The sequence below is a fragment of the Dermacentor variabilis genome, chromosome 10 (assembly GCF_050947875.1).
Source record: "Dermacentor variabilis isolate Ectoservices chromosome 10, ASM5094787v1, whole genome shotgun sequence".
Classification (NCBI taxonomy): domain Eukaryota; kingdom Metazoa; phylum Arthropoda; class Arachnida; order Ixodida; family Ixodidae; genus Dermacentor; species Dermacentor variabilis.
In genome coordinates, this window is record NC_134577.1 from 66,885,598 (window position 1) to 66,900,059 (window position 14,462).

General features: G+C 44.3%; 1 protein-coding gene across 2 annotated transcripts in view; it reads right to left on the reverse strand.

Annotated features, from left to right (window-relative positions):
- Positions 1 to 13,712, reverse strand: part of LOC142560673 (ubiquitin-protein ligase E3C) — a 69,215-nt gene extending 55,503 nt beyond the window's left edge. The window contains exons 1-7 of one of the 2 annotated variants that reach the window (XM_075672924.1): positions 13,583 to 13,712; positions 13,175 to 13,241; positions 12,239 to 12,292; positions 9,421 to 9,495; positions 8,650 to 8,763; positions 3,621 to 3,727; positions 1,362 to 1,611 (exon numbers count right to left, since the gene is read on the reverse strand). In XM_075672924.1, coding sequence (XP_075529039.1) covers positions 1,362 to 1,611; positions 3,621 to 3,727; positions 8,650 to 8,763; positions 9,421 to 9,495; positions 12,239 to 12,292; positions 13,175 to 13,240 — 666 coding nt within the window. In that variant the 5' untranslated portion in view covers position 13,241; positions 13,583 to 13,712. Of the gene's footprint in view, positions 1 to 1,361; positions 1,612 to 3,620; positions 3,728 to 8,649; positions 8,764 to 9,420; positions 9,496 to 12,238; positions 12,293 to 13,174; positions 13,242 to 13,480 lie in introns of both variants that reach the window. The other variant, XM_075672922.1, reaches the window with a different exon arrangement.
- Positions 13,713 to 14,462: the final 750 nt, after the last annotated feature.

Below are 14,462 nucleotides of genomic sequence, written 5' to 3' on the forward strand. Positions count from 1 at the left end.
AACATTAGACGTGAAAATGTGTGCTCTTGCCGATGTCACGTTGCCGTCATGACCACGCGCAGACACGCCTTTACCACTGCACATGCTCACGTCACAACCCACAGTCACATCGTCACCACAGCCCACAGTCACATCATCCCCACAGTCCACAGTTGCATCGTCACCGCAGTCAACGGTCGCGTCGTCACCACCGTACATGGTCGCGTCGTCACCAGCGCACACGGTCATGTTGTCACCACCACACACGGTCACGTTGTCACCACCACACACGGTCGTGTTGTCACCACTGCACACGGTCGTGTCATCACCACAGCCCACGGTCCCGTCATCATCAGCACATGGTCGCATCCGTCAGCACTGTACGCAGACGTGCTTTCCCAATCACCCACATGCGCCAGTCCTACCTCACCAACATGCTCGTCGACAAGAGCGGTGGCATCCGCTTCCAGGGGTAGTTTTCTCCATTTGTTCCACGCCTTTCGTCGTTTTCCGTACACGTGAGCCATTCGGCTCATCACAGAACACGTACATTAGGCTGCCACGATCGTCAAGCACATTGATAGGAAGGCATAGGTCGCTGCTGCGCCAATGTACGCGAGAGAGTTTTGTCAGCAATTCATATCTACAATGGCCAAGAGGAGCGCGCCATGTGCCCCATGTGACTAGTGCACCCAATCAGAATGCCACTTTTTCGTTTCTTTTTTCACTCGCCTTTGCTGTTTTTTTATTTTGGTGGAGAAATATGGCGCAGTGGCCATCTTGAGCTCCCATCTCTCCTCTTTACGATGATACCAAGACAGTGATGCTGCGTCAATGGATAGCAGAGCTATCTGCGGTGCGACTGCGCCTTCCGAAGCCCAATTTTTTTGCAATTTTTAATGACGGCACTATAGAAAAGTGCAGTTTTCTCTATTTCTACCACGTATTTTGTTATAATATTGCACCACAAGGTAAAAGAAGGTACAAGGATGGCAAAAAAAAAGAAAACATTGAGAAATCAAAAATTTTGACCAAATTTTGACCAATTCAATTGCCGCGTCCCCCCTTAAGTCAAGCCAACAAATAATTCAATCAATTTCATTCGTCACATCAGGGTCGGATGAATGGAAGTCAACTTCTTTATAGATAAATTTTTGTTGGTCGATTTGCACAATGCCCGGCAATGTTTTAGTGTTGTCCTGAGAAAGTCATTTCATCAAGGTGTTTACTGTATTTGTGCATGTGCCAGCAAACTTGCACTGAAATTCAGCATCTTGTCTTGCACCTTCGCTTCTGCATGGGTATTTCCCTGCACTTTTTAGCTACAATGAATTCATACCAGCTAGCTTAACTTTCAATGCTTCCACAGACTGCAAGCTTACCTGGGGCACACCTTCTTCCTTGGGGCCCGGGTCTGGTATCCGTGGCTCCAGCAGCCGATGTAAATGTGCGAACAGGTTGCACTGGCGTGCTAGGTGAAGCCACAGATGCTGCAGCCATGACCGCACCTGAGTGGCCCACTCCTCTTCCAAAGGGATGCCACGGAAGCAGCCATGGTACGCCTTGGCCGCGCCCAACACCTCAAGGAGACGAAGTGCAGGCGCCGTAGGGAAGCCCGGTCGCAGTAAGGATCTGCGTGAGTAACCAGGAAGTACAGTAAACCCCTTTTAACTTGAAGCCGTAAGTGGAATTTTGAGATTAGTGAAATCATGAAAACAGAAGCTCGCTGGCCGCGCATATACCACACACTGAGCCTTTCCGAAATGGCGCCAGTGATATTCTCGATCACTTTTACATGCATCGGCACCAAACACGTTGGCATCTATGGGCAACCACGTTACTGGCACTGTGCCCAGACAACATGCTTGGCAGAGTCAAGTTGATTGATCTTACCACATTACAGTCTACATCCGATTTTTTAGACTCTTGCTCTTTGTGCCCACTGGCACTTTGCCTCATGCAAAAGCTGGGGGCTGTCGAAGGGGTTGCCACTGTGTATTTGGAGGTCTTTCTTCTGATTTAGTACACTGTTAGTGCTGCATCAATGTGGTTCTGTATTAATTGCAACCTTACACAAGACAATCAGCTCTGCTGTGCGGGCACATCAAGCGGTCTTCGAAGTCATAGGCTTTGTTGTGTTCAATTCTGTCGCCAGCATTTCAGCAGTGCTGCCTGTCCGATAAGCTTGGTGGGTGTCACGGAGGACAATGCCATTCTCACTGACAGTGACATAAGGACACATCCTCCAACTGTATTTTGCAATGACAGTTAACAATTAATTAAGGCCTGTGGGTATCTGCTTTTATGCATTGTTTCCTGTTTCTTTGCAGCATCCCTTTGCATTATATAATCGTTATACAGTAGAACCCTCTTGATAACTTCCTCACTGTTTTGTTTTCCCGGTTGCTAAATTGCGTTTTTGTTTTCCTGGCCTAAATCCCGTTGATTCCTATGTATTACGTTGCCATTTGATACTTTGGCATTCTGTAATATTCCCGTGTCTTATGTTGCATTTGAACATAGCGGTAACGTAAATTTAGCAGTGCAGAGAGACATTTGTGCTAGCACGCTGCAACTCGTAAGTGGTACGTTGCCACAAGTGACCCACTCATTGCAACAAGTGACCGATTCTTTGCAATAAGCGCCTGAAGTTGCACAAGTCAGCTGCTGCACAAGCATCGAGAGAAGACTTGCACGAAGCAGTTGGCGAGGCACATGAAAAAGTGTGCATCGGTTAAAACCTACCAATAACCATGCATAGTGGACCAAATGTACTGAGCACAAGGCTACATTTTCATTTATTTATTTATTTATTCAGGAATACCCCTAAAGGCCCTCGGATGAGGGTACTACATAGAGGGAATTTATTTGAGAGCCTTCAATGGTCTCATTTTTGTTGCATAATCACTGGTTTGCCTTACACTGCTTCGCCGCAATAGAGCCATGTTATGAGGTGAAGCATATGCAAAACATTGTGGGGAAGCATATCAAGAGTGGAAATGAGCCGCTCTCAGGGAACATTGCACGTGCCCTTAATTATACACAAACGCACTTGCTGTCCCTTATCACAGTACGAGCAGCAAGACTGGCAGCCATTCAGAGCTGTTTCTGATGTTGCTGTTGCAATTTGAGCTCAGCCTGACTGTTACATTTTCCAAGCTGTCATTTTCTTTTTCTGTGGTTTTTGGAAAAACATATCAGGAAGTTTCTACTGTACATAATACATTTTTTTCTCTTTCTGAGAGACTAACGCAAGCACCATGCATTATATTGGTGCTTGCATTATTTACGTGCAAATATTATCCTACAGTTTAAACTGAAGCTCCTCCCAACTTTGTCACGTGAAACTGCTTTATAGATATAATTTTTATTGTTGGGATTACATGATGATCGGATTATATGACCTTTTCGCACGGTCCTGAGAAAGTAGTATAATCGGGGTTACTTTGTTACTTTGTATATTGCAACTATGATGGTATATTCAATAAAGGAAGAACTTTACTAAAGCCTTCAAAAACGGGTCATATTTTCTATGGCACCGAAAGAGTTCGGTTTAGTGGAAATTAAGACAGACCACATAACAACTAGACCTAACTCGTGAGCTTACTGTACAATGCCAGTGAAACGACAAGAAAACTCACGTGACATTGAGTGCCAAGAGACGGCGAATTCGCAGACGCCAGACGGGGTCATCTGCCTGGTTGGCCACTTCATCTTTACGGAGCAGCACTTGGTGACTCAACCAGGCCTAGACAGAGGGAATGAGAACTATTAAATGCAAAGTGGGAACATAAAAACAGACTGCAGCTACTGGACACTGAACCAGCAGTAACACAAATATTGAAATATTAAAAGTACAGTATGTTTGTCTACAATGAGACACAGTTTTATAGCTCTCAATAGGTAGAAATAAGTAAACAAATAGAAACTAGAGGCACTTGAGCATATTAAGTGGGTGTGCAGAAAAAGACAACCACAGGGAAGTTCCAAACCACTTTTTATTTTAACAAAGTTTTACGTGAGATAGCAGAATCACTCAATACATCGGAATCAAGCTTATTACTTCAGTGCATGCCTTGGTTCAGAATGAATAAACCTTAAATGAGAAAAGGTAGAAGATATGGCTTATGCAATTGCACAACGTTGTGATATGTGGAGTATAGAAAGATTTTTCATGTCTTTGTACTTTTTTATGCTTCACTTGCAAAACTTTATCAGTGAAACTAAAATAAATGCAATAGTTTACTCAAAAGCACAGCAGAACCAAATATATTACAAAATGATTTTAAACAAAGGGCACAAAAATAAGCTTTTTATCGTCATTTTTTACTGCTTCTTATAACAGAATGCTTTTCCTTGGTATACTTGCTAAATCTGCAACAAAGTATACAGTATATATATATATATATATATAATGTTTTCAAGACGTATGAATGAGGTTCTACTGTATACTTTGTTGCAGATTTAGCAAGTATACCAAGGAAAAGCACTCTGTTATAAGAATATATATATATATATATATATATATATATATATATATATATATTAGAAAACTACTAAATAGGGAAAGCTTATCATTCAATGTAACTAAAAAATTTGGCAGACTCAAATGTAGTTGACATCTATGTAATGCGAAGCTTTGTGCAAATCGCTGCAGCATGAAACACTGACTACACACAGAACTGTTAGAGCCGAGACGCATGTTGTCGTTTCTGTGGTTTCGGCATGCTTATGTTTACGCTCCCCGAATTTGGCCTCATTCAGCAACGCATTCTGATGGAAAGTTTGGACGTGCCCACTTAACAAGAACCTTCGTGGCACGTGACGTGCTTTGTTGTTTTCTCATTGCATAGTGTTTAAAGACAGTGATTGGAAACTGCAACAAAGCCGAGTTAGTGGGTGACACGGGAACACAATGCTGCCAGGTGCGCTCTGTCATTTTCCCATTGCACAGTGTTTAAAGGCAGCCACAGGAAGCCGAAACAAAAACGACCTGTTGGGCAACCCCGGAACACGATACCCACCAGAAAAACTAGCTTTGTTATTCTTCTTATTGCATAGTGTTTAAAGGCAGGGATGAGAAACCAAAATGAAACCAAGATAGTGGGCGACACCCGAACACAATGCCGCCAGAAGGCGTGCTTTGTTTTCCTATTGTGTAGTGTCCAAAGGCAGCAACAGAAAACCGAAACGAAATTAAGCTGGTGAGCGACATCGAAATACCGTGCCATCAGAGAGAAACATGATGCTCACTTCGTGCTGTCTGCAGCAGGGAACAGCGCTAGGTTTGGGCTACTTCGTATTAGAATCGTGCAGTAGGCTTCCAACAGCGGCATGCAACATGCACAGTGAAACAGATAAGTGATAATGCTTACTGCATTAAGGTTGGCAGCAATAACTGCAAATGCAATGACCTGCGAGATTTGCTGGTACCAGAAGATGAAACCGAGCCTGCTCCGGCATCTTCACGTGATACAGACGGGAGAATACTGCGGGGACACTGCCATGGCAAGCGTCTACTGCTCTCCATCGCGCGTGACTCATTGTTTGTTGTTTTTGTTTGCATGGGAGCAGCCAGAAAATGTATCATATATTTTGGCAATGTACTGAACATAGATGCCGAAAGATTGTGCTTTCCAGGAACGCAATGACCAGTAAAAAAGAAGCATAACATTATTAGGTCGTTCCTTGCGCTCTCGATTGTACAAAACGAGATCACATTAATGAAGTTCGACTGTATTCAGTCTCCCTTACTTGCCCTCAACTTACATTATGACAGCACAATTTGACACTTTTTCCATGGAAATAAACAATAACAACATCCCTCATTTCACTCAAACCTTCCCAGGATAATCCCCCATCACCGATTATTTTATACATGTAAAAGCATGTTGCATTATTTTGTCTTGAGTGCAAAAAAGACTAAATTAAAAGTGATGTATAGACTGCTGTGCTCAGCATCCTATAGCCTCACTTTCTGAGTCACTAAGTGAAACAGAGGGTATTAATGATGGCCTCCTCTTGTTATATCAACTAATAACCAACCTGCCGGGCCAGAGAAAGAACACCAGTGCTTTTTTTTTATAAGAAATACAAAGGCACAACTAGGTCAACTTGTGGTGGCTCAGCAGATATGGCCTGCTCCTGCTGAATGCGAAATCACATGCTGAATTCCCTGCTGCGGTGGTGACATTCCGATGGCGGCGAAAGGAAAGATGCTCCTGTTGCTGACGGATAATTCGGACAGGCTCAATTATTCGGGCAGCTTCGCAGCATCACCACTAGCCCAATAGACTTAATGAATAAGGACTACCCAAATACGGATACGAATAAAGCTTCCCTAATATACAAAAATTGACACTTGATAATTTTAAGGCAATCACTGGTTGAAGCCCGTGATTCCTAGGACCATGTATCATATACTATGTTTATATGCATATATGTATGTATTGAGACCGTTTATTTTTATTTTTCAACATATTTCTTGCACTAGTGCTTTGCTGTGTGCCTTATACCTTTGATTTGTGTGCCCCCTTTGCCATGTGCGTGGCATCTTTGATTTTGTACCCCACTCCTGCGATAACCCTCTTGCAGTATATGTGTGTGTGTGTGTGTGTGTGTGTGTGTGTGTGTGTGTGTGTGTGTGTGTGTGTGTGTGTGTGTGTGTGTGTGTGTGTGTGTGTGTGTGTGTGTGTATGTGTGGCGTGCGTGCGTGTGTGTGTGTGTGTGTGCGTGCGTGCGTGTATGTATAAATAAATAAATAAATAAATAAATGTGGTGTTCATAGTAACGAGGTTTCTCTGTATTCTTGTTTTGACACGCAGCAGGCATAGTCATCGGCCATGTCACCGGTTCCTCGAAACCATAACTAGTGAAGCTTAGTCATCTATAGCAGTTGCCAAACACGCCAAAACAATGGGACATGCCTAGCCACGATGTTGTAAAGGCTGCATTTCTGACTTGCGTGGTTTGTTGCGAGAGTTTTATTCCCCTCTTATCATCCACTGTTCATGGCTGGCTGATCCCACTGATAACGTGGGCAAAGAGTCGCTCTGAACACTGATGATCGAGGCCAGAGACTGTATAGGTCAAAGGGGAGCATATGTGCGTCTAGCAATGCGTTGACAAACTTGGGTGATACCGTATTTACTGGAACCTAGGCCGACCTCGATTCTAAGCTAACACCTGAATGTTCAAAGCCAGAGGAAAAAACTTACCTCGGATGTAGGCCGAACAAAAAGTGAGGGCCAGCATTCACAAAATGAAAACAGCATTTATTCAATATAGACAAGCCAAGCTCACTCTACGTCACCATCGCTGCTAGCCTCATATGGTTGCGGACCTGCGCAACCTTGCGTCCACGCGTCCACGCAGATAGTGCTGCACGGCTCGTATGCATCGAAACGCGGCGCGATCCCGGTGAGCAACTCCTCTCTGTTATTGCGCCACTTATATTCCTTATCGCTGTCATCTCCTCATTGCGGCAAACGCGAAAAGCATCTCCCGTTGCCCCTCAACGACAGACGTTTTTCTCATTGATGCTGAAGTCCCGCCCGGCTTGAACGTTTGACGCGGCTACCACAATTTTTCGATTGAAAGCAACACTGCAGTGGCATCGCCTGTTTGGTGCCATTATGATAACGCCGCTCCACATGCTGATACGACACTGTTCAAGATGGCGCCGTCGCTCGTGTAATTCAGTTGTCTATTGGCGTGGCTAGTAACGGCTGCGTTACTGACTTTTCTAGATGGCGCTACCTGTGCAACACATTTATCACATTCAATTACAAACTGGCACATTTCTTAAACTCCTCGAATCTAAGCCGACACTAGAGTTTGGCATATGATTATTTGAAAAAGACTATCGGCCTAGATTTGAATAAATATGGTATTCCCGGGTAATTGCTTTCGAAGATACTTACGCAATATTTTGTGTGACTAGCACCGGATGAATCAACGGGGTAGTGGCGCTTCCACCCGGTGATAAGACAGTGTGCTTGGCATAGTGCCCAGAATGCCGTCACTTGTAGATGCCAAAAGAGTATTGTGCTAGTCATGCGCAAGATAGCGTGCTTGGCATTGTGCCAAGAATGCCGTCACTCATACATGCCTAATGTGTCTTGCGCTAGCCATGTGAAATTGAATGAAGGCTGTCTCAAAGTCGACGATCCCGGAATATGGCACACTTTCTTTGGCCACTAGTGAAATCAGTCACTTAATTTCTGGCAAATCCGGTATTTTGGACCGTCAATCATTCAGACCTTTAGGCAGACCCCGTCGAGTCCAAATTATCAATCAGTGACTGCATTTTCAGTGCACATTAAAGAACGGCAGATGGTAAAGAATAATCCAAAGCCCCAACTGCTGCATCTCTGACACCCTGTGCCACCTTGAGATGATAAACTTTCTATCAACTGAACAATCAACCACTACAATAATTTAACTATTTCACTAGCAAAACTGTGCACTCTGCTTCCTTTGTGTATCCCTTAGCACGATGCAAATGAAATGAAACGTCACATATGAAAACAGAATGGGTGGCAGATGGGGAAGTCGTATGTGTGAGTAAACTCGAAACAAGGGACAGAGAAAGAGTGAGCACAAAGAAAGAAAAAGTGAAGTCCTTTAGCCGAAAGACACAAGACAGCACATATCATCATGGCCACTCACCAAACGCTCCATGTCAAGATTGGCATTGTAAAAAAGCGGGAGGGAGCGCAGAAGCGGGCCCAGGTCACTCGAAACCCTGGAGTTTGCATCAAAGCCCTGGCGCAGTTTGTGGGCCTGAAAAAAAGAGTAATCAAAGGAAGACATTTCAAGATCAATGCATGCTCCCTGGATTTAGGTGGAAAATCTGCTTTTATTTGGAACCGTACCCAAAGCACTCGCACTGTCTAAAATTTAGCACTACTTAACAAAAAACACAGCCCTACTGTAGTAAGGAGGAAAAGCGTCCATTTTGCAATTTTTGGAACAACCACTGCATCAGACATGCTTCTGAAACCTTCGAAAGTCCCAGACCCCTGGGACTTCCAGGGAGTGTGAGAAGTCACTTATATGCAGCTTCACTGTCTGTGATGTACGAGCTGCTCAGATTTCCATTAATTTGTGACAGTGTTTTGTTTTTTTCCTTTTTTTCCTCCGCATTCACTGCCGCATGGCACATTAATGTTGCTAAGTGTGCGCAAACTATTTTTGTGCAGAAACATCCGGAGTGACTTACTGAACTGATTTTCCATAACTAATGGCTATTTGCTGTAGTTACTTCCCACACAGGGATTGAAGGGCATGGGAAACAATTATGCATCAGCATTTTGGTATCAACGTACCAAAGGTGCATAAATTAGCCACTAGGAGATACCAGCCCAAATTACAGTTCAAGTACAAGCAAATTAAAAAAAAGAGAAAACCATAAGCATCCAGAACAAACATCCACAGTACCAGACGCTGGCGGCTTATGAAACCCCTGGCAAAGGCCTTGATCTTGAGAGCAGCCTCTTCTTGGCGCCGACACTCCTGCAAGGACGTGAATGTAGTTGTTTTATAATCACTATATCTAACACAGCCTGTAGATGCAGTTCACAACAACAGAGAGAGAATAATGGGGTTGATGACTTGGGGTTGCTTAGGGCACTGAACACAGCGCTGACGGCTGAGGTAGAGTGGGACGGGTATGAGCCCACCACCCGTGGAGATCACATGGGGTCTACGTCAGGGGTTTCCACTATTCCCCCTACTGTTCATGGCATGCTTGGCCGGGGTGATTCATAGGCTTGAGAAGTATGCTCTGGGCTACACCTTCAGACATGCGAGAGACAGCGAGGAAGTGAGCTTGAAAATTCTGGCGCTGGTTTACACCGATGACTTTGCCATCTTGGCGGGCTCGCCGGAATAATTGCAGGAGTTGCTACAAACTTGTGAAACAGGGATGAGCACATTGCGCCTCAGTTTAAGCCAGATGAAATGCAGGGTAGTTACATGGGGTGTTACATTTCGCCGTTACAGTTACATTTCGAGGCAACAGTGCAAACGAAATGGCACCTTCAGGGCAGTATTATCGACATGGCAGGATCGGCCAAATATCTGGGAGTGTGGTTCAGTAGTGGGGCTGACTAGTTGAGGTTACACTAAAGGGAGCTCAGAAAGGCGGCAGCTTGCAGTACAGGCATGCTGGTGCATCAATCACTCTGGGCTTTTATGTTGTGCCTGACTGTAGGTACTTTTGCAACTTGAACAAAACTACATGGACCTCCTCCTTTTTTGCATGCTGCCCAATAAAAATGCAGATGCCTGAGGCCAGAGCCAGGAATTAAAACAATGACTTGGTGTTCCCTCCAAGGAAATGTCCTCATGACAAAGGTACACTCTGCTAACAATTTTGATTACTGGGAAAATCCAATAGCGACTACGCGACTCATGTTATACACCAGGGACCATGACACCGAATTTTCGAGCTTGGATTACGCATTGAAATTTAAACTGTACACCTCACAGAGCAAGTTGTCAAAATTACAGCACATTTGGTGCGGCAGAAAATTTGTATGCGATTTTTTTTTACATTGGAGTTGACCAGTACAGCATTCTGGCAACACAAGATGGTGACAAAATGAAAACTGCTCGCCCCAGCAATGGCTCCCTTGCACTAATGGAATCTGATCTTGAACACTGTGATTTTGTGTACTGTGAGCACTGGAGGTGACTGCAGGAGCTGGAAATATGTCATGGTTATAATGCGCCATTTTGTTTTTGCCTGTGCGTCTCGGTGGTCAGCCTACTACAGCTTTTGCAGGTGCTTTATGGTTTGTGCAGCTTTTATTTGCAAATCCAATGGTGACACTTGCTGGATGCCAGGGCATGCAGAGATGTCCAATGCGTTTCCGAACTGCTTTGAAGCAGATGACACAGCAGTGACCACACATTTTCTGATGTCACAGAATCCATACCAAAATAGCAGTCACTGTCAGTGGCTTAGAGGCAGCAATTTTAAATGAAAATTTCTAGTTAGAATATGTGCTGAGAGAACAGTTTCCTTTTTTTTTTTTGCGTGTGCACAACCTACTACACCCTTTAGTCTCAGTTACAATAATAAATTGAGAATAATTGCATGACTGTGTCATGGCCCCTTTAAATGTGTTATGTATTAGACAACACAGAGGTATGTGTTTTGTTTCCTTTTACACCCTTAGTCTTAAAGTGCTATAGGTGTTATCTAGGGTCACACAAGTAGAGAAATTTCCAAATCAAATCTAATATTCGAGAAAAACAACTTCCAAATATCAAATAAAATATCTTGCGATTCATAAAGTGACAAAATATGATGCTTACACAAAGTACTTCTTATAAAAGAAATCAAGCTTATATACACCGATACATGCATTTCACAATTAGCCATCCAAATAATTGAGCGGCTCCTAAGTGATAAACAACTGCTTTGATTTATCTGGGGCATCACGGCAATGACAGCACTGAAACAAGGGTACAGCACGTTGAAAACCGAAGAGGCGGCAGCCCTAGGGTGCACGAACATGCGCAATAGACAAAAAGTTAGGAAAATATGGGAAGGAAGATGTACATTGACTTTGTTATACAATAAGAAAAGTAGGTGGCCTATCTAAACGTAGTTTCTACCAAAGTGAAAAAACATGAGAAGACTTGAGATTGGCGATAGTAGTAGGAGTGTCTTTCGGTAGTGACTGTTGAAACTAAAACAGCCGCATTCTTTTCTGCCGCAGATGAGTACTTATGTCGCAGCAGATAAACTAAAACTAAAACTGGAGCCAGGTGTGAAGGATTGCGGCAACAATCAATAGGCCTCGAGTAATCGCACAGATAACCTAGTGATATTGAGACAGGCTGGCAAAGAAGACATTTTAAGATTAGTTTGAAGAAGACGATGCTTGTAACTTCATACGCTGTCTATTATCTTGTTAGCTGCTACAGTTATCGTAAATATCCTGTAAATATATTTACATGAAGAGATGTCATTACAGGTACATGAATTCGGAACAATCATGGTGACAAGCAAGAGCGTCACTGCACTGTTAGCCTGTTACTCTACTCAAAACCAGATAACAGGAAAGCTGTTTCTTTGCTACAGCCTGGGCCAGCATAATATAGATTCCTTTTGCCGGAGCTCTGCATTCGAATGCTCACTACTGGTCGATTTTGGTGACGATTTGGGCAGAGCGTCGCTCGAACCACTGACAATGCATGAAAAGGAATGAAATGTGACAGAATCATTCGGTTATCCCCGCCTCACCTCACGATTCTGTCTCCGAAGAGCACTCTTTCGTAGGAGGTCATCGAGGCCAACCTGAAGGAAACGCACGAAAAGAGGGCACCATGTGAAGCACGGTCGAACCAAGGCAATATGCAACACAAGTATTTCCATCAGCAAAATGCATCCACGCGCATACAGTGCGTTCCCGTACCTAAGGCACGGTACAGTCTTCAAAACAGTGTTGTGCAAAGCAGCATTTAGCAATCTTGCGTACTTTGAATAATGCATGCACGGGCTCTTGAATAAATAGCTGCTTGAAATACACATAACGCAAGAGTAAACACTCTGGACGCGATACGCAACCCGCATACATTTCCGTTGGCGCTATTTTCGATCAGCTGTTGCTGCATAATTGTGCCACCTGTACAACACGAAGGCAGACTTTTGAAAGCGCTGCAAGAGCAAAAATTAAATTCAGCAGCCACGTCGAGAGCTGTGTATAGCGGTGCTTAGCAAAGAATAAGAAGCGCAGATGCACGAGCCTGAACACACGAAAGAAAAACATGACCCTGATTTGCGTGCCTGAACCAACAACTGATTTTATACATACGTGTACTCGATGCTATGAAATGTATTGAATCCACAAAAGCGGATGCGAGCGGCCGTCATGCTGAGAAGACGAATTGATGCACACACAAGCAACTTAGAGCGGTATTTCGTATAGTCGTCGATGACAGAGCCGTCAGCCTTTCGATGAGACAGCGCATAAATGTAATGACACCTATGGCATTGAGCACACATGTTACCTGCGCATGTTAACGCTGTGTCTGTCGAACATAGCGTGCCGCACAGTCACAAACAATGATCGAGCTAGCAGTCGAGAACACCGAAGTCACAATGGTACAAAGGCAATGAATTGGTAGTCGGGATGATGGCGCTCCGTGCAGAGCGCGAGAATGTAACCTTTCCGCTCACCTTTTTGCTCGCACCTCCCAGCGATTGCTGCGGCCTTTTCCTAAACTCTCCCTCGAAGCTGTACATCCTGCGTTGTTGGGATTAGAGGGACGCCTCAGGCGTGAGTTGACATCAGCGGCAATTTACTACTGCGGTTAGGTGCGCCGGCGATCTCTCATCGCGACGTTCAGTCACCTACTGTGTGCGCACGCTGGATTCAAATGATGGCTAAAAGACGAAGCGCACTTAGAATATGAGACGACACAGAGGCACGGTGCCTATGTCATCGCGACGGAGCGAGCACCTCACATTAGCATCGCATACTACCTAGGTTCGGTCGATGACCATTACTCCAGTCGGCCTTGGCTGAAAAGGTTGTTATACACCGCTAAATGGCTATATTTTGCAGCTTGTTTTAGATCTGTGTACCTGATCTTCCTTAGCAATAATTCTCCTTCTAAAATATCCTCAGTTGAAACGCGGCACCGGCGAAACAACAATGCGCTCGAAAGCGATTTTCCATAGCGAGCATCGAGCAGAGAACAACCGCAATGGAAGCGTACACAGTGGGCTGCCGCGAACAAGCGTGCGTGCAAGTCACTGAACCATCGAGCCAATAATTAAGCCAAGACAAGCGAGAAGTCGGAGAAAGTTTGAACCACGATCCACTGAACTCCAGAACTACAGTAGCCACTGTACCAGAACTGCACAGATCTCCCTGCTCCAGCACGCCTGGTCTAGTTCGCCCCTTTTGCCGCTACAGTCAGAGCGTACGAGCAGAGTGGCGCTAGTTATAAACCTGTTCGCTGTCGTCTGCTTCTGCGATCTGTTCAGCGCTCGTGCTGCCGTTTCGGCAGGCACAAAGCGCTTGTATTGGCGGTGAATGAATAAATTCACAAATATAAAAAGAAAACAGAAATTGCTTTGCGTTTGAATAGTGAAACTAGAGGAGGAGAGCGGTGCAAGAAATGTAAAAACGAGCATACGTGGCAGCTGCAATGCTAGATCGACGGCATAAATTTCCCTTTCCTAGCCTCCCTAAGAGGCTGGAAAAATTGCTTTAAAAGATTCAAAGGATAATCTAGCTTTATTGATTTGATTACAGATAGCTTAATGTCGTAGATGACATTAGGATTTACTGCTGTGTGCCATAGTGAAAGGCAGGTAAAAGTATTCACGAGTAAGTCCTCCGCCCGATATGTGCAATAGGTTGATCGAGTGTGTTTCAAGAAAAGGTCAGCATATCTTGTTTTTAATGTCGTTGGACGTCTAGCTCAGTAAAAAGCTTACAAAAGCCATCCCAGTGCTT